Source organism: Gnatocerus cornutus, chromosome 2 (genome assembly GCF_029298725.1).
Source record: "Gnatocerus cornutus isolate USDA-ARS CGAHR chromosome 2, icGnaCorn1.1, whole genome shotgun sequence".
Classification (NCBI taxonomy): Eukaryota; Metazoa; Arthropoda; class Insecta; order Coleoptera; family Tenebrionidae; genus Gnatocerus; species Gnatocerus cornutus.
In genome coordinates this window covers 10,106,664-10,134,521 of record NC_142234.1, presented here as the reverse complement: position 1 = coordinate 10,134,521, position 27,858 = coordinate 10,106,664, and the positions used below count along the sequence as shown (strand labels likewise).

Here is a 27,858-nt window from a genome sequence, read left to right as displayed (position 1 = left end):
GGTTTCTTTTTGATGATAGAAGGTCATAGGAAAAATAGTGTACATAACTCGTCGAAACGTGTCTTTCTTGCGCTCGTGCATCTACATTTACACTCGTGCAAAATTGGTCACTTTCCGTACTTGTTATGTAAATATCTATTTCCGACGACCACTATAAAATATGCCACATTTCATATAGTTTTCCCTTAGTGAAAATGTAAAATTTTAAACAATTTCAGCACGAAGACGAACGATGAGCATACCTGTGTGCAATAAAAAATTTGAGATCTCCGATTGGCTGACAGCTGTGTGTTTTTATATTGCACACAGGCTGACACAGATCGGTCATTATCGATATCTAACTTTCCGGGCAACAGTATAATTATTTTGTCCGCGACTACAGTGCTCTGCCGAATGACATTTTAAGTTTTGACCAGAGATAACTTGACGTGTTTTTGCACCGTTATTAGCAAATGGAAGAGCGTAACCTTACCATAAATTTTAATTAAAAAATTAAATATTAACTCTGCGTTTTTTGTGGTCGTCGGAAAAATATCGTGTACAACACGTGTTGAAAATTCGTTTTCACACTCGTTTGCTTAATTCTGCAAACTCGTGTACAATCTTTCATTATCAACACTTGTTTTACAATATACTAGTAACCAACACGTGCTGTAATGGCGACTAACGATCTCGGCAATTTTTAATTCCACTTGCTCCTTACAGTCGCTCGTGTAATTAAAATGCCTCGATCCTTAATCGCTATCATTACACAACTTGTTGGTTAAATAACTGTTACGTTGATAAAGCTTGATAATATCACTCAATTTGCTCAACAATTTTAAATAATAGAATAAGCCATCAATGTAGTTAAAAATTCTGAGTTGAACATTGTAAAAACTAACTATGGGCCCGTTTTTAAGTTAGTGGCGCAAAATTGCGTTGGCGCAGTTGCTAAGGTAGCATCAGTTTGATTGGGGTTGCGCAACTCTGATTTGCAATGCCGCAAGTCCACATGAAATCGAATATTTTAGCTCCGTTTGGATAAAACACAAAAATCTTATTTTAGGCAAGTTTTTCTGTATTTACGAATGATCTTCAGTTGTTAACTGTCTCTTCGGTTGCAAAGTTACTGCTATACAAGAATAACATTTTCTTAGAACTAGAAATTTTTGAAACGTAAAATATAAAATTAAACTAACTATATGCACGTGAAATAGTAAAAGTGCTTTGTTTTAAGGTAAATTTTTGCAACTAATTTATTAAAAAGTCATTAAATAATCATACAAAATTTTTATACATAACCTAGTAATCAACATAATGTGCGGCCAGCAGTTTCATATGCGAAAAACAGAACGTAATTTGTTCAAATAGTATTTGTTTTGGAAATTTACATTAAATTTATCTTACTCGTATAATAGAAACTGTTTAACAATCCGTAATAAAAATTATCTTATTTTACACTTACCTTATCTTCCAGTTCGTTTCCAAACCAGCAATATAGGAAAATTTGCACAATAATTGTAGAAGTATAAATAAGTTGCGAAATTCCTTCACTGCTTGTGGGGCTTACCTAAAACTTTTCCATAAACAACACTACAAATATAAAATCGTCGAGTTTACCAAAGTCAATTGGAACATAGAAAACGCTAAAGAAGTTACACTCGTAAATAACTGGCCCAACACAATTTTATCAAGAAACCTATTGCAAGTTTCTGCAAAACTACAACCAGTTCTATAAATATATCAATTTAAGATACTCTTTAACTTACCTTATAATTTGATTATGGTGTAAAATACAACGTATCACAGAGGTATGAAATTTCGAAATTCCATTACTTGACAAATTTCTCATACTGTCAGCCAAAAGTTCACATTGAGCACCAGTATACATCATCAAAGCAGTTATTAACAAATCTATAGTCATATTGCTCATTCCAAAGAACAATAAGCAGGTAGCCTGATATATGTAGGTAATTTCATAAAATGGAGATTTCGTCACATCATATGGATACCAAGCGGGAAATGGTAATCTATGAGCTCGAAAATCACCATTTACCATGGGATATAATATAAAAGACCATAACGTGATCATACACATTATGTAAAATGCTGAATTTATTCTTTTCCAGAAATTCAAAACAGGTTGCACCAAAATCTCCTGTTCTTTACTTTGTGGTTGAAAAATTTCACTATCAAGCGTTAACATCGTCTGTTTTAAATATTTAATATTACTTATGTGGATGACTACTTTTACAGAAATGAATGTAGTACCAAGACCGACATAGACAATAGAAACGAAAGTCTCTAAATCGTTGTAGACAAAGAACAAATTTATTATCTGGAACACATTGTAAGCGTTTATAAATACGTTCAATACCACGAAGGAATATAGAAGATACAAATCGCGTTTATACAATTCGTCGCCTTGAGGCCACAGACCAGCAATTCTCAAGACGAAAATATTTAGACGAAGAATTAATTTCCACTCGAAGTGTTCCATGTTAAGGAAATGCAATATACTTGTTGTATACTAACCACCGTCAACCAAAGAAGACGCAAATAAAATAAGTTAGATCGATTTCGAATATGTGCAACTACATTAAAAACAATTTGTTAATTTTGTTTAGATTGATACACAAAACTTACCACAATTTTAATTTAAGTCACTTTTACACTTTTGATGCAGGTATCACTAGCACCGCACTGATATCCATCCGTGTAGATCAAGATTAACAATAAGACTGAAAGCTTCGACCGGAACAGCTTTATTAGAATATTGATAAAATCCAGACTGTATAATTTTTATTTCAATTTCCTTATAATTAATATTTTATTATTAATATGACTGTAAAGAATTCTTTTTAAATACAGGTTTTGCATACTATTAGATATAAATTACTACTTTAAAATGTATATTTAAATAATAAATTCTAGAACTCGGAGATCGACGTCACCGATTAATCTAAGGTGAAAAATGCCTCTATGATCTCACTATCTGACTATCTGACGTTCGCGTTAGGTCTGGGGACTTTGACGGCCATCTCAACACGAATATGTCTGGATGATTCCAAAACCATTTGAATAATAATCAGAAAATGGAATCAAAGATTAACTGTACTTAAAATTTCAAGTTTTTAATTTTCAAAGGACATTAAAAGTTTTCTCCTGAACTAATAAGTTTTGAATTATAAACAATATTCAGGACCACCAATTTTACCGTTAAATAAAAATCATGTTTGTAATAGCTATTAACATACATAGATATGTTATGGCATTGATTACAACCGCAGATCGCAGACTGAGGTCCGAGCCGAAAGGCGAGGTCTTTAAGCCATGTAAGGCATAACATTCGTTGTATGTTCAAGATTTAATCGGATTCTGTAGATTTTGCCGAAATTTTAATGGCAAATGCCAAATCGGTATTGTAAAATGGTATTGATAGATTGAATGACAGAAAAATCACTAAATCTACGCGATAAAAAGTGTACCATACGCGCGAAATTTAAAATAACAAAATTAGTCACCTTACTGTCAACCCTGTCAACCCAGTTCAATGTTTTTAGTGTATTTTGTGGCATAATTTGCTGCCAACCTATATGTCAACTGTCAAAATTTCCCAATCTCTTACCGAATATACTATAACTGTATTTATATCAAAAATATGAAATAAAACAAAGTGAAGATTTTTTTTAATGCTTTGTTTATTAACTAAATTGCTTATTTATACAGAGACATTATTTTAAATCACACTTTTGATTGTCAAACATAATCATATTCAAAGTTACTTTAAGGCTGGTTTTGGAATTAATATCATTATCTATTTTACTCGGAAAAACATGTAATTTATTTAATTATATCATGATACAATAATTTTTTTTTAAGTACAAACGCTCAAAAAACGAGCGGTAATGAGGCACAACGACGCGGCGCCGGCGTGTAGAGCTGGTGTGCGAGCTTTTGCTATGAGCTTTTTGCAAGTGTACTAACATGATTTTGTATACTGCTATTTTTATTATTGTTATGTTTTTATTAGAAAAAATTAGTAATGCTATTAAAACGATAATTGTCATAATCGATAACTGCATTGTAAAAACTAATTGTGCTTGATTTTATCTTTGAATTTAAGTTGTTATTTAGTAGTCGTTTTTGACTCAAAATCATATTTATAAACACAAATTTGCGCCCTTTCATTGACACAATTTATCTATTTAATATTTTACAAAAAAATCGACATATGCGAAAATCTAGTTATTATAAGAAGTGGCATTAAAATAATCACTCTGTATAAAATACACTCTAGCCTAAACATTAAATGTAATCAGGTTATTATAATACTTAAGCATTTACACTGTGTAATACTGCAAAATATGACCAAGCCGAACGAAGAATCTGAAAGCAGCAGATGTGTACACATTAAAACTTAAAAAAAAACCTGCTCACCTTGACAAAAGTCTCCAAAGAAAGTATGAAAAGATTAATTGCCGTCATTCGAATGGGTCTCTGACAACGAATAGAAAAAATCAACAGATTTCTTTTCACCGATTCGTCTTGATTAAACCAATCAGATTCATATAAAGCATAGACAATTTCACTGCTCTATGAAAAAACAATCAAAACACGTTAATTTTAAAACAATTACAACCTTTATTTCCACCTGGTTTCCGTACCAGCAGTACATAAGGATCTGAATTATAAGCCCAGTGATATAAAGTAAGTGACCCATGGCTTCACCACTAACAGGATCTATCTATTAAAAATTTGTTAACACTGAACATGTAATTATTAAACTTACCAACGCTAATTGAAACATGGTCAAAGCAAGAACGATAGTACTCGTGGCCATTTGACCCAGTGCTATCCAACTGAAGAATCTATTACTGTCATCAGCGAACCTAAAAAGAAAAAGTTATTTTCAATAAAACTATATAAAACTCACCGAAGAATCTCTTTGTGATGTTTAACACACTGGATAAGTTTCTCGTTGTACTTTTCATCACCTTTGAGGTGTCTTAAATCGTCACATAAGATGTCACACTGTGTCCAAATGTACATCATCACGGCTATAATCAAAGTGTCTAAATGTATGTTTCCCATACTCAACGGCCACATGCATATTAACTGGTAAGCGTACATAATCTCGTAATTCGGCGACTTTTTAACATTAAACGGATACCACGCGTCGAAAGGCAACTCAGATTTTTTAATACCATCATGAAAATATGGATTTAACGCCCATGATGACAAAATCATCCAAACGAAGATCATGAAAACAATATGCAGAGTCCTCCAGTTCTTCAGAGCAGGTGTAACAATCTCAATTTGGCGCTGATTACGAGGTTGAAATTTCTCTTCTCTTAAGGCAACAAAGAATTTTTTTATAGTTCGTAAATTCCGAACGAAGAAGTAGATTTTCATGACTGCCAGTAAATTTGTCGTCTCAACAAAAATTGTTTTTGCCAACGCCTGCAGGTCAGAGTACACCAGAAAAATGTTGACTATTTGCGGTATGTTGTGACTTCCGATGCATAAAAGTCCAGCAAATATCGCATAAACAGTGTAGAAATCTTTTTTGTAGGACTCATCACCCTTAGGCCAGATTCCGACCCATCTTAACACTCTCAAGTTAATCTCCATTGTTTTCTGCCAGTTGAACTTCTGGGACATTTTTACAACGACCTACTGTGAAGTGTGGCATCTTAGGATTGGTTGTGCTTATATAAACTACCCGACTAAAGATATCCTTATTACTAATTTTAATTATTGATGGCTTTTCATGAAATGGACACAAGATAATAAGCAGGTTCATTAAGATAATGAGCGCTTTAATTAGAAAAATTTTATTTTCGTGAATTCTCACGAAGGAATAATTAATTATGCACATAGTATGCAAAATTAATGATAAAAATAGGGGATAGTCCTTGAAATAATTTACATATTTTAGAAGGCTTTAATAAAGTTGTGAGTGACCCCAAATATATTTCTCTGGTTAATTATCTAAACGTTGAAGTAGAGTTAAAGTAGAAACATAGAAGAGTTTCTCTGAAGCTGTTTCGGTCAAGTCAGTGAACAAATTATTGCTTAATTAATTATATGTTTCAGATGATCGTAATCAGTTGTAAATCTTTGGAAACAAAATTAAAAGAGATTAATAATATCGATTTAGAAACTAAAGAACCCAATAAACATCACATTACTGTCATTTTAGCAAGTTCTAGAAAGTTATTTCTGGCAGTTCTATAATTTTACACAAATTTCGCACGGGTTGAAATCCAATGTATGTGAAGTATTATGAAACGAAAAAAGAAAATATTTTTGTTTATCAGTGATAAATTATTCTATTTGTTCTAGTAATTATTTAGTTATTTCTAAACGATTAATATATTTTAATTTTATTTAATTAAAAACATTTAAATATTTTGTTGTAAAAATGGTGGATGCGCCGGGTTCAATTCTTAGTGAGTTATAGGTACTTTTTTTCAAATAATGTCAACATAAATTTATCTTTACAAGGTAAGTAGAAAAGTTTGCTAAATTAAGTAAGTATACATATTCCATAAATATATCAGAGTTGGAGCATATTTGTCAAAAATAAAAAGTATTACACGTTGTGTATTTTTTATGTGTGGCTGATTATTAAATTAAATTATTAAATGTTAACTTGTTTTATAACCCACAAGGTAAAAGTAGATACGGTAATTAACTTTAATCAAACATCTTATTAAATCAAACAAAGCTTTTAATAACAGAACAGTAAAACCTATTTTTTCTTGTAGAAATTTTAGAATTTTATTGAAGCCATAAAAAATAATGAGTTTATTGTCGAATAGCGACTGACACCAGACTTTCAGTCAAAATTACAATTTACAATTTGTCAATTTGAGAAAATTGTTGCAGTTTTAAAAATAGAAATATTACTGAAATCAAACATATTAGAAGCAGATTTTGTTAAATTTTCATTTTTTATTAGTTTTAGAACATGTTTTTACCTTAAAACTGGCAAATAAATAATAAATGGTCATAAGACAAAAAAACGCCTTTCAGAAAAATGATTTGTTTGATAACTATTTTTCAACAAATGTTTTATGTAAATGTAAAAATTAAACATCAAAATTTTATTGTTTAAGCATTTACACTATGCAGGACTGCGAAATACGACCAAGCTGAACGAAGAATCTGAAAAAAGCAATGTGAAATAAAAGTGTGAAAAATAAAATCACTAACCTTAACAAAAGTTTCCAAAGAAAGTATAAATAAGTTGATTGCCGTCATCTGAATAGGTCTCTGACAACGAATAGAGAAAATTAAAAGACTTCTTTTCACCGATTCGTCTTGATTAAACCACTCAGATGCGTATAAAGCATGAACAATTTCACTACTCTATAAAAAAATTAAAACACATTTTTATTTTACAACAAATTCCAACCTTTATTTCCACCTGGTTTCCATACCAGCAATACATAAGAATTTGAATTATAAGCCCAGTGATATAAAGTAAATGACCCATGGCCTCACCACTAACAGGATCTATCTGTTCCAAAATTCTTAACACTGCAAAATAAAATTATAAAACTCACCAAAGCTAACTGAAACATGGTCAAAGCAAGAACGATAGTGCTTGTGGCCATTTGACCCAATGCTATAAAACTGAAGAATCTGTTACTCTCATCGGCGAACCTAAGAATAAAAATTCATTTTAATTAAAATGTAGAAAACTTACCTAAGAATCTCCTTATGATGTTTAACACACTGGATGAGTTTTTCGCTGTAATTTTTATCATCTGTGAGGTGTCTTAAATCGTCACACAAGATATCGCACTGGCTCCAAATGTACATCATAACGGCTATAATAAAAGTGTCTAGATGTATGTTTCCCATACTCAATGGCCACATGCAGATTAATTGGTACGCATACATAATTTCATAATTCGGTGATTTTTTAACATTAAACGGATACCACGCGTCAAATGGCAGCTCATAATCCTTAATACCATCGTGGAAATATGGATTTAAAGCCCATGATGATAAAATCATCCAAACAAATACCATGAAAAAAATGTGTAGAGTCCTCCAGCTTTTCAGAGCAGGTGTAACAATGTCAATTTGTCGCTGATTACGTGGCTGGAACCTCTTTTCTCTTAAAGAAACAAAAAACTTTTTAATAGTCCGTAAATTTCGGACAAAGAAGTAGATTTTCGTGACTGCCAGTAAATTCGTCGTTTCAACAAAAATCGTTTTTGCCAGAGCTTGCAGGTCAGAGTACACCAAAAAAATGTTGATTATTTGGGGTATATTGTGACTTCCAATGCATAAAATTCCAGCAAATATCGCATAAACAGTGTAGAAATCTTTTTTGTAGAAGTCGTCACCTTTAGGCCAGATTCCGACCCATCTTAACACCATCAAATTAACATCCATCGTTTTCTGCCAATTGAACTTCTGGGACATTTTTCACAACGAACTAACGCGAAATGAGGCATCTTCGAATTGATTGCACTTATATCAACTAGCTGGCCAATGAATTGCTTGCTAGCGGCCAATCAAATTACCTTCCTCGACATACTTACTAATAATTGTATATTTTTATGTTCCACTTTAAAAACTATCAGGCTAAAAAGAAAGGGTTTCTGACTACCAATCAACGGTAAAATTAAAGAGTGAGTTGCATTTCGTTTTTCAATAATGTAGAGGTGTCTCTAGGAAGTAAATAAGCATGAAGATATTGAGCCCTTTAATATGAAATCGAAATGAGGTCACTTTAAATGCAAACATTGTGAAGGGTAATATGTGTGTCAAGAACGTATGGTGGGATAAAATTTTAACAATTCATTTTAAAATAAAAATGCAAAATATTTACAAGAAAATGACTAAAAAACTAAAAAAATTTAAATTGTCATTTTCTTAAAGAATTTTTGGCTGATAAAAGTTGTCTAAAAATAGTGGATGCTCCATATAAATTAGTATTTAGATTTACAATGAAATTTTTTGTGTTGAATTTTAAGAGTTGTGAACATTTACCAATAGTGCAAAATATGACCAGGCCGACCGTAAAATCTAAAACAAAAAAATTATCTTTGCCTAACTACTTACTATTTTACCTTTAAAAATGTTGCCAGCGACAACTTAAATAAGTTAACTGCCGTCATTTGAATCGGCTTCTGACACCGGATAAAGAAAATCAAAATATCTTTTCTCACGCGTACTGGCTGCTCATACCACTGGGACTCATACAAAGCATTGGAAATTTCCCAACTCTAAAAGCACTAAAAATTAAATAATTTTGTTCAAAAATATGCTACTAACCTTGACTTTAACGTTTGTTCCATACAAACAATAAAGCAATATCTGCGTTGTAAGTGCACAAAGATATAGAACATATGCCAAAGCTTCAGTATTGGCACTACTAACCTTAGATTTGTTAATTAGACATGTTTTTAAATAATTATTCTTACCAAGTTTAATTGAAACATTGTTAAAGCCAAATCTGAAGTACTTGTGACCATTTGTGCAAGAGCTATTATACTGAAGAAATTGTTACTTTCTTTGGCAAACCATATGATTTTTTTATGGCGTTTAATACAAAGGATCAGATTTTTTCTATAGTTAGCACCGTGAAGATTTTTCAAGTCGTTACACAAAACTTCACAAAGGATTCTAACATACATCATTATTGCAAATATTAGAGCGTCCACATTTACGGTGGCAAAGCTAAGAGACCACATACAAATTGCCTGATAAAAAAATAACAGTTGAAAATTATTGAAAGGATACCATCCCTTAAAAGGCAATCTTTTTTTTCCCTTTGGATTCAACAATGGTAAAATAAACCACAGTGAAAGTACAACACATGCAATCATACTAAACCAGATATAAAGTCTTCTCCAATTGCGTAATGTTTTCTGAATTATTTCTATTTGTCTGTTAGTCCTTGGACGAAACTCTTCACTCTCCAACACCACAAACAACCGTTTAATCAACTTAAGTTTACAAACAAAAAAGCATATTTTTAAATATCCCAACAGGTTCATGATTTCCACAAAAACTACAGCAGACAGCTCCTCTAAATCTGCATACACATTATAAATATAAATTAATTGTGATAAATTATAACTCGCAACAAGAATAGCTCCAAAAATTGCATAAATTGTGTACCAATTAAATTTATAAAATGTACCTTTCGGCCATAAACCAAGACATCGCAAAACTACTAAATTTGGTTTGATAGTGTTCTTGTAGTTAAAATCGAGCTTTTCACACATTGTAAAACGCGGCACAAATGAGGTGCTTTTCAGTTGCTGCGCCGTCTTATAGAAAACTGTCATCAAGAAACTACCACACATTGGTTCACACTCTCTCATTGCACAATTCTGAATTATTCATAGTGGAAAAATTAAAGACAAGAATGTAATGTGTAGTTATGTAGCAAATTGTTACGAAGTCAGCAATATTTATTTAAGCCTTTAATAAAGTGGCTACAAATTAAGGACAGTGTTGTCGTGCTCATACATACTTTTGTATTGATGCTTAATTATGTTACATACTAAATCAAAAATTTAAAAATTTAAAGAATACTTAGAATATTAGAAACTGTAAGTTAGAACACCTCTTGAATGCTTAAGTCTTCTGTGGTGTTTATGTGGTGCAGAACAGCGAAATAGGACCATGCAGTTCTTATAATCTGGAAGAGTACCTTAAAATGCAATAACATATCAGCATGCCGACATACCTTTGTAAATGTTTCCAAAGACAAATAGAACAAATTGAAGGCAGAAAACATTATCGGTTTTTGGGTCCTCATTATAAAAAAACTTAAATCTTTTTTCAGCTGAAATGGAATGTCTACCCAATCAAACTGGTAAGCAGCTGTTGGAATATCAGTGCTCTAAAATAAAGTAAAGAAAGTAAATGTTCTGTCTACATTACCAAGACATACTTTGAATTGAACTTCATTTCCAAACCAGCAGTACATAAAAATCTCCACAGTAACTGCGGTACCATACATCAGAAAAGAGTAAAACTCATTGGTAAAAGGAGCAATCTGAAACAGAAAAAGTGAAGAAACAACAATAACAAATTGTGTACATACAATAGTTAGCTGGAACATGGTTAGTCCTAAAGAGACTGCACTGGTAAAAAACTGCATCAAAACAATGAAATCAAAGAATTTATTCGAATCTCGCGCAAATCTGCAACTTTGTGTTAAAACATTTTAGGAAATTGGGAATTTCAACCTCAGAATTTCCCAGTGATGCTCAACACACTTAAGAAATTCTCTTGAAACGTTGTTCCATGGGTGTAATTTTCTCAAGTTGTCACACAAAAGATCACACTGAACTCCAACAAACGTCATAAAAGCCGAGATCAAAGAATCAACAGACACGTTAACAATGGCGATGTAAATAATACCAACAACCTGATGAACGTACGTGACTACATACAAAAACGAAGTCTTATAGTTGTAAGGATACCACGCAAGAAATGGTAATCTGTACTCTTTATATGTACCATCCAGAATAGGGAAAAACATCCAAAGAAAAACAGTATTCACAGCCATAGCACTAAAAAGAAAAAAAATTCTTCGCCAAATTTGTATGCTAGAGTTTCCAACAGCTTGTTGCAGTTTATTTTTAGGTAAAAACATTTCTTTGTTTATGTCGTTGATCAAGCGTTTGACAACCTTCATATTGGAAAAGACGGAGTAAAACTTGAGAATTGCGATAAGATCCGATAAAACAACAAAAATAATAGCTGCTGCTAAGCTTAGATCGTCGACAAAGAAGATGTTGGTAGTTTGAAAAAAGTTGTGACCAGTGACAAAAACCACGATAACGATAGTTGTGTAAAACGTATAAATGTCGAATTTGTATCTCTCATCAGGCCACAAACCCACAAATTTTAACATCATCAAGTTTGATTTGTGAGGTAAATTCCAATACTGTGTCATCACGGTGATAAAATGTTTAGAACTGAGGTTATGCATTGATTGAAGCAATTTTTATAAAGAAAAGTTTGGAGCTGATAAAATATTGACATGGTAAGTGGACGGGCTATTTTGTAAATAACAGGTTGAAAAATGTATAATTTCTATTATAATAGCAACGAAATTTAGGAATAATTACTTTATTATATAAATAAGAAAAGAATACCAAATTGGTTTATTAAGTAGAAACTGTTCTAAAAATATAACGCATGCACAATAATTTTTACTTGATTTAAATAAATAGATTAGATTTATTTAAATTTTACCTCAAATTATTTAATATTGTCCTGGCAACAGGTATTAAAAGTAGAGTAAATCAAAACGATTGCAAATATCATTAGTAATATAAATTATTAATTTTAAGTTTTCTAACACGGCAGTAAGATTTTTTATTTAAAATTTGACGATATAAGTACAGACATAAAGTAATTATGTACTAGTTTACAAAACATTAAATTACAATTAATTATTGAACTATAATTACTTAACTATACAACAAACTTAATTCTAGATAAAATTAATGTTTGTACAAAAATGGTGGATGCGCCGGGTTACAATCAAACTTTTTATAAACATAAAATTTTGGGCTCAGTAACATTTCTTATCATGCTTAAAGTAAAACTATATGTAAAATGTTAAAAACATTTAAATTCAAAGATGGATGATTATTTTTTTATTTTTGAAGTTAATAATAATTGATTCAACAATTTCTTGATTCACTGAAAAGCTATTTTTTGCTAAATACATTTATTGTTTTAGTTTAACAATCCTATTTATGAATTTATGGTGCTCTAGCATTTAAATAGCTATTTATTTGAGAAGGATATTAAGTAATTCATAATAAACGAGGACGTTACTTGTTAACGTCCAAGTTTTTTATGAATTAGTTAATATCCGCAGTAAATACAAAGCTTTATCGAAACATGTACAAAGGTGGCAATGCTACCACCCAACAGTTTTGCAAATTTCCAATTTTTAGCTTAAGTTTTGAACACGAAAAAAGATCGAGGAAATGGAAATCTTTAAATTTTGGTCTTCGGAGTTACTTTTATTTTTGAAAATACATTGAATATTATGGATTAAGGGCAACTATCCAAATATAAAAGCTAACTATGCTATTATAAAACAGTAACTAGGTTATGATGAATTATTTGTATCATCACTATTATGATGTACACTTTACATGTAAGCATACAAACGTATTAGATACATCGTAATGTTCATGTTTTGATAAACTTCTTAATTAATATCAAAATTCAGTCAAATTAGCGCTGAGAAAATTAATCATTATAAAATAAAATTATATGATTCAGTTCATAATTAACAATGCACATTACTTATGCAAGTCTTGTGTAGTCCCAACAGTGTGTAAAAGAGCAAAATAAGACCACGCTGATCTCAGCACCTAGAAATCGCCCTTAATTTTAATTTCATAATTAAATTAGGTATCTTACCGAGATAAACGTCTTAAGCGACAGAGGAAACAATTTGACCGCTGTTATAACAATAGACTTCTGACATTCTACACAAAATATAAGCAGCACTTTTCTGACTTCTGGACGTTGGTTTGACCACTCTGACTCAAAAATAGCATACAATATTTGTCCACTCTGCAAAAAGCGACATAAAATACCAATCAAAAATTGTATACCAACTCACTTTCACTTCGACTTCATTTCCGAACCAACAATACAAAAAAATCTGCATTATGAGCCCTGAAATATACAAAAGGTGATTCAGACCCTCACTGCTAAGAACATCAACCTAAAAATTACTGTGATTGGAAGAAATTATGATATTTTTGTCTTACTTGAGTTAGTTGAAACATTGTTAAAGCCAACACTGCTGAACTTGTAGTTATCTGCCCAAAAACAATCATGTTAAAAAAATTGTTACAATTTTCTGCAAATCTGAAAAAAAATGTTTTATTTTTTATGCCGCAACTTTGTTATTTTACCTGAGGATTCTTCTGTGGTGTTTTATACATGTGATCAACTCTTTCAAGAAACATTGATTTTTGGGTAAAGTCCTCAAGTTATCACACAATAGATCACACTGACTCCAAATGTACATCATCAACGCTAACGTTATAGTATCCAAATTTAAGTTAACGGTAGTAATAGGCCAGATACAAAAAAGCTGGTACACGTACGCACCAACATAATTCCTCGTTGTGTTGACTTCAAAAGGATACCACGCCGGAAATGGTAACCCATCGAACCCATTAACTACTGGTACAACACACCACAACAATACAATAGAATAAACAACAGTGTTGTACCAAAAATATAAAAATCTCCAAAAATCCAATGACTTTTGAACCATTTCAACTTGTTCTTCATTTTTCGGTTTAAACTCTTCATTATTTAACACCACCAAAAACTCCTTTATCATCCTGAGATTCTTCACAAAAAAGAACGTCTTGATAAAACCAAGAAAATTAGTACTTGCAACAAATATCGTCGCTATCAATTCTTTCATATCCGTGTAAACATAACAAATGTAGATAATCTGAGATAAATTGTGACCTCCGATGATGACAACTCCCGCAACTGCAGCGAAGAATGAGTACAGATCGAGTTTGTAGGCTTTGCCGGGAGGCCATAACCCCACGATTTTTAAACCAATGATGTTGGGTGTGATGGACACTGTCCAGTCAAAGCTCTCCATGGCTAAAAACTGACGTTATTTCAAAATACTTTAGTATATATTAAGAAGTGATGGTTTATTAATTTTAGGGAAGACGCTTGAGATGTAATTACAAAGAAGTTTGTTATTAATGATTAATGGGACAATAAGTAGGGACAGTCATAATAAGAATTTTAATTAGTTGGTTTTTGGAAGAGCTGCCACGTGGCAATTTCTCACGGTTCATGAAATAAAATTATTTTTTTAGATTAATAATGTAACGTTTTGAGTCGATGTAAATGAAAAGATGTGCAGTGTGTTTCAGGTTCGTTTATCTTGGTGCAAAATTAAGGTTTTGTTTATTTTTAGATCGAAGATATGTAAAGTACAACCTCTATTTTGACAGTTTTAGGTAGGTATATATAATTTTTTAATACTTTGTCGAAATGTTTTTTTTTTAAGTGGATTGTTGAAGAACGAAATAAACTCAAAATAAATCTAATAGACAGCGTAGATTTCGATCATATTTGTGGAAAGCAACAAAAAATTTACCTGTGCTCAATAATTTTACACTAGCCAAAGATAGAAATTTGCCATTTGAAGTTTGGTACCCTTTTGATACTGAAGTATTGAGTTTACTTATTTTTATAAATTTGTCTGTATATGGAATGTAAATCAAGACATTCTGATTTATGCTTTTATGATGTTGAAGTTCATCAGTGTGATATTTTGAACTACGATTTGAAAGACCTCCAAGGAAAAGAATTCAACAAAAACTTAGTAAACTGTATTAAACACTACCAGAGGATTTTAAAGTGAGTAAAATTAGTTTTTTAATTCATTTTTATTAGGAGTGGTTGTAGTTTTACTAAAAGCAGCAACAACTTCTTTAATTTCATCATTTTAGGGCAAATCGCTACAAACACAGCAGTTTTAGCCAGGTCTAGTACGTCACTTTTTTCTAATTAAATTATTGTTATAACTTGTTTATATTGAATCCAACAAAATGCTTAAACAGTTCTCGCTTATATTTTAGGATGAATGTTGAGATTTTCATGTATTTGTTGGTCCGGAAATGAATTTGACTCTCTTTATATTTTTTATTGACTATGTCATTGTAGAGTGACAACATTCCATATGTAGTTTATGAATCTGCATGGATTGAACAACCAAAAAGGACTTTTCAAAGTCTGATGATTTTGTGTATAAGGTGTAAGAAACCGATGAGGATTAAAGCAATCAATTTGTTTACTGCATTGTCTCTGCATACTTTTATAAATGTAAGTTTTTATGTAGGTGAAAATTTAAATGATGCTTTTTTTTTATTTTAAGGTCCGCGTGGTCGTACTTTGCAATTTTGTCTACTGTTAATAGTAAATAATAACCCTCAAACTGGAATTTTAATTATGGTTTAGGATGCATTTAGCTTAATTTAATTGTTGTAATTTAAATAATAACGTAAAGTCTATTATGTACTTAAAAAATGTTTTCTTTATACCTATTATGGAATTTAAAGACATGTCCTAGGTCGCTAAACCGCACAAAATCGTGCTAGCTGAGCCAATGTTATCGATTTAAGTATGTAAATTTTGGAATTCGATTTTTTTTAAATTAATAAATAATTCAGACATAATGATTTTCTTTAATTGTTATAAAAATTGTATTTCAACTTTGACATAACTTTGACATGATCCCAAAAAATGGTCATTTTAATGATAGCACCAGAAAAATTGAAACTCCTATTTTATTGACGTATATGTTCAATATGGCTTCACCATTTAATTTCCCGTTATTTTTGTCTACATATACTTTACTTATTTCCACTCAAGTTTATTGAAGATCTCTGTGTTATTTCCCTATTAATCGCCATTCTACATATATATTTCCTTGTCTTTAATTTTTGCCTCAATAATAGAGCACCGTAATATGTGCCAAGGAAACACATCCTTAATGACAGCATTCAAAACGAGAAAATTTTCCAAAATTATAAAAGAGTAACTCCCAATCTATTACCAAGAAAATTGCATGTTACCGCAAACTACCATTCCATATAACAAGGCTCTTATTGGTCTAGAAATAAATATGATTGCGTCCTGTCGGTATAAAACCAAGAAAATAAAAAAAGCTCATTCAGTCTTTAAGTGAGTTCCAGAATGCACAATTTCGACTGGAGAAAAACGATCAATATTAATCTTGTAGTGTTAAGAATAGTGGGACTTTGGCCAAAAGAATACGGAGTGTTTAAATGGGATTCATACTCACTTTACTCGGTTGTGGCTACAATAACAATAATTGGTGGACACAACTTGTCACAAATTGTTAACATCTACTACGTTTATGATGACTTGGAGGCCTTATCAGCAACCATTTTTATTGCAGCGACTAATATTTTTGCCGTCGTTAAAAGATACTTCTTTGTCCGGAACCTGAAACTCATCAAAGAATTATTTGGAATTTTAAACTCTTATCAGTTTTTGCCTCGAAAGACTGATCACATGGATTTAATTCAGAGATCGGTGAAAAACTGGAGAAAAGCCTACATTTGTTTCTCGGCTATTGTTTACGTGAATGTGGCGTTATGGTCTGTGGTACCTGTGGTCAATAATTTAACAGTGGCGGAACATCGAGAATTACCTTTTGAAGCATGGTACCCTTTTGATAGTAAAGTATCCCCAAATTACGAAATTACTTATTTTTATCAGTTAATCTGTATATGGTACATTACTGTAAGTAATCTTAATCAAGATACTCTTATTTATGCTTTTATGATGTTTGTTGGAAGTCAGTGCGATATTTTAAATTACGATTTGAAGAATCTCGAAGGAAAAAACTTCAATAAAAACTTAGTGAACTGTATTAACCACCACCAGAAGATCTTAGAGTAAGTAAAGACAACTTTTTCATTCAATTTAATTAACACCCACTGCAGTTTTACCAAAAACAGTAACAACTTTTTCAATTTCATCATTTTGGGGCAAATTGCTACAAGCACAGCAGCGCTCGCTTTATCGATGTTTCAGCTAAGTGTGGTCAGGTCACTTTTTTAGGATCAAATTTTTGTTTAATTTGGTTATTTTAGGTTGAATCTAACAACATTGCTTTTACCCTTCTCGCTTATATTTTAGGGATGAATGCTGAAATTTTCTTGTATTGTTGGTTCGGAAATGAAGTGACTATCAAGGTAGTATATGCCTGTGCCTATATTTATGTTGAATATTTTGTTTGTAGAGTGACAAAATTCCATATGCGATTTATGAATCTGAATGGTTTGGACAACCAAAAAGTGCCCTTCGAAGTGTCTTAATTCTTTGTATTAGGTGTCAGAAACCGATGAAGATTACAGCAATTAATTTGTTTACTTTGTCTCTGCATACTTTTCTTAATGTAAGTTCTTTGGGAATGTGGCTTTAAATAATTATGTTTTTTTTTAGATTTTAAGGTCTGCGTGGTCGTATTTTGCAGTTTTGTCTACTGTTAACAGTAAATAATAACACATTAATTTTAAGTTTTTTATAATTTAGGGTGCACTTAGATTAAGCTTAATTGTAAATTAAAGCATCGTATACTCATGTAGTTTGACAAGAATTTTTTAATATTGTAGAATTTGTAGCTGGGTACTAGATTTAGTCGCTAAACCGCACAAATCATGGTAATTTTGCTAATGTTAAAATTATTATATTAGGTATTGATGATCATTGTCAATTTTAGTAATCAGATAGATAGTTTATTTAACCAAAAAGAAATTAATAAACAATTTGGAAATAAATTATTTTATTGAGTAGATTCATCTTAAGGCGGAAATAGAGTTTCTGTCGGACAGTGCCAGCTACAGTTGACTCTGACAGTGCGGTTTCTTTAGTATAACTACCGCTGCAAGTTAAGGCGAGTGCCAAGACTCGTCGCTGGTCAGAATTCGAGCTGAGCTGTCACATCGGGAAGGTTGTCAAGCGGTACCTCTGTTTACAACACCCCTTACTGTGCTATCGTAAAGTGATTGTAAAATGATAAATGCTTATTTTGCCTCTGTCTGGTAGAAATACTTCTTCATGGGTAAAATAATATGAATCAAAAAAAATTATTTTAAAATTGTAAGTACATTAGTACGTTGTTCAAAAAATAATTTAACTAGTCAAATAATAAATAGATTTATTTATAAGAAAAGTGGTATTTACATAATAGATACTTATTTACAATATTGACAATTAACTAATACATAGGTAATACAAACTCAATGACGGCAGATCGGAATAGACAATCTTTGTTTCCTAGAGTCAATTAATTCCAGCAACATGTGATCAAAATAAAACTTAATCAATTTTGGTTCCATTTTTTTTCCAAAAAGTTGTGTCTTCATAAATATATTCATATTTCATATCACTTTCTTGTCCAAACCAAACACCCAGAATACACTTTTTTTTTCGTGTTATTCTTAACTGCCCTTGGATTTGGTAATACCAATTATGATTTGAATTTACAATGTATGTTCCATTTTTTTCTAGTTACCAGAAGTCAACCTTTTTATTCTCCCAAAAAAAATGTATATTGTTCTCAAAGGAACAAGATTTAGTGGGTTTTTCAGTAAAAGTTGAACCGGCCGGCGGCAAAATGAAAGAAATTGTCATCACCTAGTAAAACTTCGGTCAGTTTCTTGGATAAACTCTAATCCAATATTGCAAACATCAGGTAAATTGCATCCGGTCAGGTCGCTCCATAGAGTCATACCATTCAAAACAATTTTGTTTCATTCAACATTTTTTATTCATTGATGAACTTTTAAATTCTAGTGAAATAAGAAAAAAATAAACATAAATAATAAAATATGTAATAAGAAAAATAATAATAAATTACTATTTTATTAAATTTCATTTTCTAAATTTTACGTCCAACACCGTGAAATAGTCGAGAAATTAATTCGTGTGTCATTGAAAGACTTTAGTTGAAAACATGACTATTAATTAAATGAATTTTCATACTACATAGTTGTTTCTATAATTTCATACATCAAGCATTATGAAACTTCGATGTGCTTGTACTTATTAGCACTTTTAATAACGCTCTTCTAATTGTAACCATTTTATTATCCTCTGTGCGAAACAAGCAGGTAAAAATTTTAGAAGAAATACCTTGATTTACAACTTCCAAAGCTGGTCAAGAAACCGCAAATGAGGGTTCGGTTATAAATCACCCTAGTCGTAAATTATCTGCAAAGCTCAGAGCTTCGATTGAAAAATTTTTAGTTTATCTCACTCATAACTAGACCAATTTTAATGATATCGATTTAAATTTAGCGGGAAAGTGATTTTGAAAGTATTCTTTACTAATTCTAAGTTTAAAAATTCACAAAAATCGGACATAAACTTCTATTCGTAAAACTACCCCTAAATTATCGAATTTTCAAGTCCTTTAACTTTTAAATTAAATGTTTTTTCCAATGTTTGATTCTTAGTTTTAGAAGAAAATATGAATACAAGCAGTTGAGAATAAGAACGAAACTGATACATCAAAAAATAAGCGAAATATTTAGACGATACTTTACATGGGATTCTCCATAAGAAAAATGTCTTGGCACTCGCCTTAACCTTTTCACTGCGCAATGTTTTTTGGAAAATTTTGTAACTGTGCGCGGATTGTCAGCTTCTGCGACAATATACGTTCCGAGCAGTTGATCGCTGTTTTGCCTTGGCGTCTATTAACGTCTTGAGCACTTGTCCGATTAACTAGTTTTAAAAATGTTCATAGAGATTTTAATTTTCCACAACGTCAATATAAATATTAAACAAGGTAACATTGAGATGAGAGCTGATTATTATGGTGATATTACCTGGCCCTTAGTTCGGACCTACTTTTAAACTGCGTGGATAAAAAAATGCATGGAATAGATTTCAAATGAATTTTAGTCGTAGACGGATATATACGTTCTGAGCAAGGAACGGTAAAAAAAATGTATTTAAAAAAATTAAAGCTATTGTGACTGTGTATTCCTAAGAGGTAGATAACCATATTTGCGTCTTCAAAAAATTATGTTTTGAGCAGTTGACCACTTCTTAATCAATGCGAATATATCCGTTCGGAGCAGTTTGAGCGAAATATTATTTTGCGGATTTTTCCGGGCCGAGCAGTGTAAAGGTTAAGAGCGGTCGCTACCCAGCCCACTCTTCAGATTTCGGTTTCGGTAGTGAGCTGTTACAAAAATGACCAGGCCAGAGCTTGGGTCTAATAACCGCCATAAAACAATGAGCTTAACATAATAATTTTTTCAAAGCAAATTGTAGAACCTAGAGATGCACTTTCTTATTTGTTTCTTTACCATTTAAAAATACCGGATTTTTTTATAAAGTAAGATGCATTTTATAAAGTAAGGTGCGTCATATATTCGAGGTATATTATATATTTAATAATGAAAGAAGTAATCGAAAACGCGACTAACTGATTGAAGTAACATGAGAGCACAAAACTGCCTAATTTATATTTTTTAAATTTAACAAAAATTCAAAATTAGTTGGAAAACAAATATGTGAATTTTGTTCAAATGCTTACGGCTTATGGTTCAAGTTGGTTCACGTCCAAGAAGTGAAATGTCGAGTTTTAGTGGAAAGTTTCGATCTTTTTTTTAACATAACTGTGATAAAAAAGTCTCTGTTTTAATATTACATTTTATGCAAATTGTGTTTTGAATTTGGGAAAAAACGCTTTTCAATATTTCAATATCATGACGAAACACTTGCAAATTTAGATTTATTCCAAATTTCATAAATTACTTCATTTATTCGTCGAGGTCATTTGCATTTGAGATCGTACGGCTTTTGTTACAATCTAAAGCGAACTAAAGGATCGTTTGGTGTACTATGCGTTTCCAATTTTGACTAATTTGATAAAAAAGCATTTTTCCTTAAATTTTAAAAACAATTTGAATCAAATCTGAAATGACAACTGAGAAATGTTTAACAAATTTATATGTAGGGGAGGGGAGGGGGGACATAGTGGGAAACTTAACAATCAATTAGTCACGCATTCTAAAATAATAGAAATTAACAAAAAAATTTTACTAAATATTATAGACTAATGTATTGCGAATAATGTTTACGGTACTTTTTTGATTACAATAAAAAACTTACGCCAAGTGAGCATTATTTTGAAAAATGGGATTGGGTGTTTGGTTCTTTTATGCCTCAAAAATCACTAAAATTTACAAACTACATTTTTAAAGCGTCGCTACGACAAAATTATTAGTGATAAAAAACAAATTTTTGCTTCCGATTCTGTATAAAAAATGCATAGGAACGTGAAATAGGTAGTTGTTCCTAGTACAGAAATCCTTATTAATATAAGAGGTTTTTTTCAACATTTTCCTGTGGTCCAATAATGCAGTGCAAAGATAAAAATACAGTTCTATTATTTTCCCATTGCCATTTCCAAGGAAGAGCTATTACTTCACAAACAGCTGGACCTCTTGGTTTCGTCAAACTACCTGACCCCACCATAAATTTTGTGCTTGTGGAGAAGTACTCATTTCTGTGGTTTGCCGGCAATTGCTGGTTGTAAATTACAAAATTTCAGCTTCGATTTGAAATCTAAAATTTTACGCTGCGAATACTCGCTTAATTATTGGAATATTTTTTAAAACTTAGGACCGTTGTATTCAGAACGACTTGCTTTACAATCCGATTGGATTAATTTTTGATACAACAACGCAAACCGAAGTTACAGTCTTCAGCCAAAATTGATGCAGTGTAATTAGCGTTTCAGAGGTGATATCAATAAAAAAAAGCATGCAGTTTGTAGATAACAACAAGGACAATATATATTCTAAATTTCAGTTTTCTAGTCCAAACCGTTTTTGGGTTATGATGGCTCCAGTTTACATTGCATTGCCCATAAGGATTTTAAGTAGCGACCGCTCTTAACTCTCTAGAACTCGCACAAGTTCTCGCTCTGTCTAGTTTTTACAAGCATTTTTGATCTTGCTTAAGTTCTCGCAACTCTTCTAAATAATCTGGGTAAAATTTCAAAAGCCAGAACTCATCGGATTCTCGCAAGAAAAACTTGCAGTATTTATTGCAAACAGTGTAAACAAAGCAAAAAGTAACGCGAGTTTCTCTCTAGTTTATTCCAGGCATAAAAAATTCAATAATCTCGTAGATATACAAAAACGGCACTTTTCTTTAATTTGCACAATACAAAAATTGTAAAACCAACTTTAGGTTTGTATAGGTATCCAAAATTGTCATTAAATTTCTTGTTATTTTTGTATAAAAGTACGCATAAATTTATTTTTGTTATTAAACTTATTAAACATAAAATAAATTTAGATTATTCCAGAACTTATTTAAGATTTCCTTGTGGTGTCTAGGACCAAAATTTTCTGCTGTTTCTTTGCATTTGTTCCAAATACTTATTAAAACAATACAAAGTTGTAATAGTAGAAATGGTGAAATAAAAAATAAAGAGAAAAAAGCCTTCAAGTAAAAGAAAAAAGATTAACTCTAGTTTTCATCAATACTACGAGTAGATAGTATCCTATTATTTACCTTTTTAAATTTAAAAAAAAAATTAATTGCGCTGTGTGCTTGCTGTATTATTTTTTTTTATTAATTAAGTTTGTACAGCAAATATGTGTACAAGGTGGATCACCTAAAACTTTCTAGTCCAATATTTATCTTCATTATTTTTAAACCGATTTTAATAAAATAATAAAAAAGGCATATTGAAATAAATGTCAGGGATGTCTAAAATTGTTCTTGATTTCATTAAAGTTAGCATAGTTTTTGCTCTTTTTCTGGATTTCCTAGTCAGTTGATTTTCAATGAACGCCCGTCATTATTGCCACACTAAAATAAGATTAATTTTAGATTATTTACGAGTATTTAAATAGAAATTAAATTATTTTTTTTGAAAAAAGTGTCGTTTGCAATGGCAAATTAATGTTTACCTCTTCAGTTATCAAATGAGGATTGCTATATAGTAGCAATGCGTCACACTTGAGTAACGCTGTTAACCATTAAAAGTGACATTATTACACAACAATTAATGTTTAACTTCAAAATGTAAAAAAATGCTTCTCAATACCAAAGCAAAATTTCTACTAAATTTCACAAATTTCCAAATTCTGTTTTTTTTTTATAAAATTTTGTATCCTGGGAGTGAGAACATCCATTTATGGGAGACAAAATAGCAACTCTTCAATAATAATAAAGCAAAGAAAGCAAATTGTGAAGATCACATCTATGAAATTAATTTAAAAATATGCTCTTACAAAAATTCCTCCAGCTTTCGGCCCAAATTAACAACATTTTTTATTTTAAAACTCACTCTTTGCACTTAAATTAACAATCTCACAAACCAACTCGAACTTCAGCACATTGCAACATCTTAACATTAAATACTTCGACCAAGTCGAAGCGACTTTTATACTACGATTGCTATTGATAAAATCCCGGATGTGTAATTTTCATTGAATTACTTTGCAATTATATTTTTCATTATTGATGAGACAACACGGAACAACCGTTGACTTCTTTTCAAATAACAGATTTTTAATAACCACTTCCTTGGAAGTTTTATGGGAATATGTATTTAAATGTGAGGCAAATGACCAACCACGTGGACAATTGAGTTAGTTGATCGACACACTCACCTATTTCGCGACCTGAGAACTATAAGGTTCTAACTAACATTTATTAAATTGATCCAGTGTTCACGTTATCAGTGATATCTCTTTAATTTATTAAGCATTTATTTAAAAAAATGACAGGATCTATTAAAATCATTTTGGTTTGTTAAAATATTAACTCACTTCTTTTTTATACATGATAGAAAATGTTTAAAAAAATCGCAAAACAGACAATTTAAATTTTCACAAAAAATCACTTAGAACCTTATAATTCTCACGTCGCGATTTCTTTGTAACGTTAGTTTGTAAAGCAGGCTATAAGTGATTTTAGGTTTTTTACTCATAGTAAATGCTCCAAACATATTTTTAACTCGGAATAAGAAGACTGAGAAATTAATCAAATTTGTCAATCATCACAAACCATTAAAAGAATGAAATCATATTTTCTTAATACATACATTAATTTGAAAAGATATTGAGACCATCTTTTTCAAACATGCCAGTTTATATTGATTGCTGTACTACAATTGATAATCTGCTAGCTACATACAATAATACGTTATTTGCTGTTAACTGTAGACAAAACTGCAAAATAAGACCAGGCAGACCTCAAAATCTGAAACTAAATTAATAGAATGTGTCATATCAAAAATATCTATTACCGCCAAAAAAGTTTCCAACGAAAACGTAAACAAATTCATCGCTGTTATCTTGATAGGATTCCTAGATTTTTCACACAAAATTATTAGATTTCCAAACGCAGTTTTCGACTGACCATACCATTCTGATTGAAAAACAGCAAATGGAATATTTCCACTCTACAAATTAAAATTATAACAAAACCACTCTATTTGGTCTTAAACTAACCTTTAGTTGTACTTCGTTTCCAAACCAACAGTAAAAGAAAACCTCTGTGCACATTCCGAACATATACGCCAAATGTGCCATTGCTGCTCCACTCGTAATTTCAACCTTTGAAAACAATGATAAATACTTTCCTACAAAATACTGAAATTTGGACTTACCAAGCTGAGTTGAAACATCGATAGTGCGAGTGCTGCAGTGCTTGTAGTAATTTGTCCAAAAATGATGATATTGAAGATGTCATTTGTATCTTTTGCAAACCTAATTTAAATTAAATGTTTTAAAATGAAAACCAAGAGCAATTGTTTACCTTAGAATTTTTTCGTGATGCTTCACACACGTTTTAAGTTTCTCACCATAACTTTCATCACCTTCAAGAGTCTGTAAGTCGTCAACTAATAGATCGCATTGGCACCCAATAAACATCATAAAGGCATAAATCAAAGTGTCCACATTCAAATTACAAAGAGCTATGTACCAAATACAAATAAACTGATATCCATAAACAATTTCGTAGTTTGGAAACTTATCAACTTTAAAAGGGTACCAGGCGGGAAACGGCAATACATGATCTTTAATCCAACCATTCACCACTGGCACCAATATCCACAAAGTTAAATTAAAAGACGCAACGACAGTAAAACTAATGTAGGCATTTTTCCACTTTGTCACTGAATCTTGCACTAACTTTTTTTGATATGCATTTTTCGGTTTGAATTGCTCACTGTTTAAGATAACAAACAACCTCTTGATGGTGCCAAGGTTCTTCATGAAAAAGTACCTTTTAACAACGGAAAAAGTGTTGGTTGCTGCAACAAAAATCGTCGCTGTGAGAGCAACCAAATCGTTGTAAACGTAGTAAATGTTGACGATTTGTGTTAAATTGTGGCCTCCAATGATGAAGGTTGTCGCCAATATTGCATACAACAGGTAAAAATTTAGTTCGTATGCGTGGTAGCCGGCAGGCCATAGTCCAGCCATTCTTAGGAAAACCAAGTTGGTTTTAATAGTATTCTCCCACAAAAACTTAACCATTCTTAATTTGGCTACACAATTTAAGACTTTGTTTTCTCCGAACTTTGAATAAACGCAGATCAGACAGAAATACTGAAAATTTTGTATTTTCAGCTTTTTATACGATTCTTAACCAATCATTGGCGTCTCATTTATTTTTCCTCCAATCAAATGTGTGCTTTGCATACATACATTACGCTATTTCTGATGAAAATTTTAGTAGGATATTAGTTAAGCACTACGTTAGAAAACATGTGATTTTTTCAGACTTGCTGTAATTGCGGAGGACTTTATTTCCAATTGTATGTTATTCAGGAAAATTAGTCGCACAAGGATTACTTATGGGTGGGTAATACATGTTTGACAGAAAAACGTAAATGTAAACTATTAAATGTTTTTAAAGTCGAAATCGCACTATGACGTGGCTGCCTAATTTTGATTAAGTCTAATACATATAAGAATCAATATCTGACTATAGGTACGTCATAGATGGCTCTTCAAGCAAGTGATAATTTTTTTAGAAAGTGCAGGAGTTTAAAAAATTAGCATTGTGCTTTACTGCAGGATAATTTCTGCAGGAAAAATTAGATTAAAATATAATAAATTTAATTTGTTTATCGAAAATTCAAACCTATTGATTGTAAACAAATTCTGGTATTAAAAATCAAACGATTCAATATACACCTCAAGTTTAATAATGTTTTTTTCAAACGTCAAAAAATGATCACATTATCTATCTCGACTGTCAAGGTAAAATATTCATTTATATGCTTAAGCAAAATACAGCACTAGAAATGTTTACATTGCACCATAGTCATAGACTCTGCATGAAAATAATTTTTTTAAAGTAAAATAGAGCAATTTTTTATCATTCCAAAAAAAAAATCGTATATGCCATTCAGAGCAAAAATGCCTTTGTGTGCTTCATCTGTTATTGTTTGCCTGACTACATTTGGCAGACACAGCACACATAATGTAGTATTAAAACTAAAACAATGATCTTTTCTTGTTGTAGATGGAATATGACGTTTTTACATTGGTTTTACTTGTTTTGCGGAATAAAATCCACAGTTTTTAGATTAAAAACAAACTTTCACTTAAAAAAACAAAAATAACATTTTATTACAGTAAATTTATTATAAATACTTTCAACCATTTAAAATCCAAAGCGACGAGACAATAAGTCAATATTCTAAAATATTTTCCCTTTATTTGGATCCAATTTTTAAAAACTGATATGCATTACAATAAATCTTCATCTTGAACGTAGAACTAAAAAATGACTAAAATTTACGATTTTGCTTAAAACTTCAAGTACTTACTTATTCGGTATCAATAACTACAAGCACAATACATTCGACAATTTTAGAAACAAAAAAGTAAATTAAGTAAATTAGATACAATATTCGTAATGGAGCAACTTGCGTAGAAAACATTAGTCTTTGGGCCATGTTATTTCTAACTTGATTCTAACACAGTCTGAACAGATATACCTACAAAGAAATCTACCATTTCTCCTTTTATATTCTTTTTAACCAATTATTAGTTTAATTTCTCCAATGAGATGTGTACTTTAGATACAAACACTGCTGGCAATGAAATTTTTAGTAGTAAATTAACTAAGCGCTACCAACAAACGTATGATTTTTCCAGACTTGCAATAGTTTCAATCGATTTTATTTTCAATTGTATACTACGTAGGAAAAATAGCGACACAAGAATTAATTTTTCAATAGGATTTATGGTTATTACGTGTTGGGCTAGGAAACATGGAGAATTACGG

At 31.2% G+C, this 27,858-nt stretch overlaps 5 protein-coding genes across 5 annotated transcripts; 1 reads left to right on the top strand and 4 right to left on the bottom strand.

The window, feature by feature from the left end:
- Positions 1–1,385: 1,385 nt before the first annotated feature.
- Positions 1,386–2,482, bottom strand: LOC148178863 (odorant receptor Or1-like). The gene is made up of 5 exons (XM_088029484.1): positions 2,351–2,482; positions 1,752–2,320; positions 1,603–1,714; positions 1,448–1,552; positions 1,386–1,403 (listed from the first exon to the last, which is right to left on the bottom strand). Exons 1-5 carry the CDS (start codon positions 2,480–2,482, stop codon positions 1,386–1,388), a joined length of 936 nt encoding a protein of 311 aa, XP_087885610.1.
- A 4,619-nt stretch (positions 2,483–7,101) lies between these two features.
- Positions 7,102–8,598, bottom strand: LOC148178862 (odorant receptor Or1-like). Its single transcript, XM_088029959.1, has 5 exons — positions 7,700–8,598; positions 7,553–7,656; positions 7,406–7,506; positions 7,204–7,359; positions 7,102–7,155 (listed from the first exon to the last, which is right to left on the bottom strand). Exons 1-5 carry the CDS (start codon positions 8,425–8,427, stop codon positions 7,102–7,104), a joined length of 1,143 nt encoding a protein of 380 aa, XP_087886085.1. The 5' UTR covers positions 8,428–8,598.
- A 4,694-nt stretch (positions 8,599–13,292) lies between these two features.
- On the bottom strand, positions 13,293–14,834 carry LOC148178861 (odorant receptor Or1-like). The gene is made up of 6 exons (XM_088029481.1): positions 14,828–14,834; positions 13,917–14,631; positions 13,770–13,869; positions 13,619–13,723; positions 13,414–13,569; positions 13,293–13,364 (listed from the first exon to the last, which is right to left on the bottom strand). Exons 1-6 carry the CDS (start codon positions 14,832–14,834, stop codon positions 13,293–13,295), a joined length of 1,155 nt encoding a protein of 384 aa, XP_087885607.1.
- Positions 14,835–16,740: 1,906 nt separating this feature from the next.
- Positions 16,741–18,075, top strand: LOC148178860 (4-vinylanisole receptor-like). Its single transcript, XM_088029958.1, has 5 exons — positions 16,741–17,468; positions 17,517–17,616; positions 17,667–17,768; positions 17,816–17,971; positions 18,019–18,075. The coding sequence occupies exons 1-5, from the start codon at positions 16,741–16,743 to the stop codon at positions 18,073–18,075; spliced, it is 1,143 nt and encodes a 380-aa protein (XP_087886084.1).
- A 6,462-nt stretch (positions 18,076–24,537) lies between these two features.
- Positions 24,538–26,562, bottom strand: LOC148178859 (odorant receptor Or1-like). The gene is made up of 11 exons (XM_088029480.1): positions 26,558–26,562; positions 26,415–26,504; positions 26,345–26,347; positions 26,273–26,279; positions 25,372–26,168; positions 25,223–25,322; positions 25,065–25,169; positions 24,860–25,015; positions 24,772–24,813; positions 24,656–24,718; positions 24,538–24,582 (listed from the first exon to the last, which is right to left on the bottom strand). The coding sequence occupies exons 1-11, from the start codon at positions 26,560–26,562 to the stop codon at positions 24,538–24,540; spliced, it is 1,413 nt and encodes a 470-aa protein (XP_087885606.1).
- Between the last annotated feature and the right edge of the window lie 1,296 nt (positions 26,563–27,858).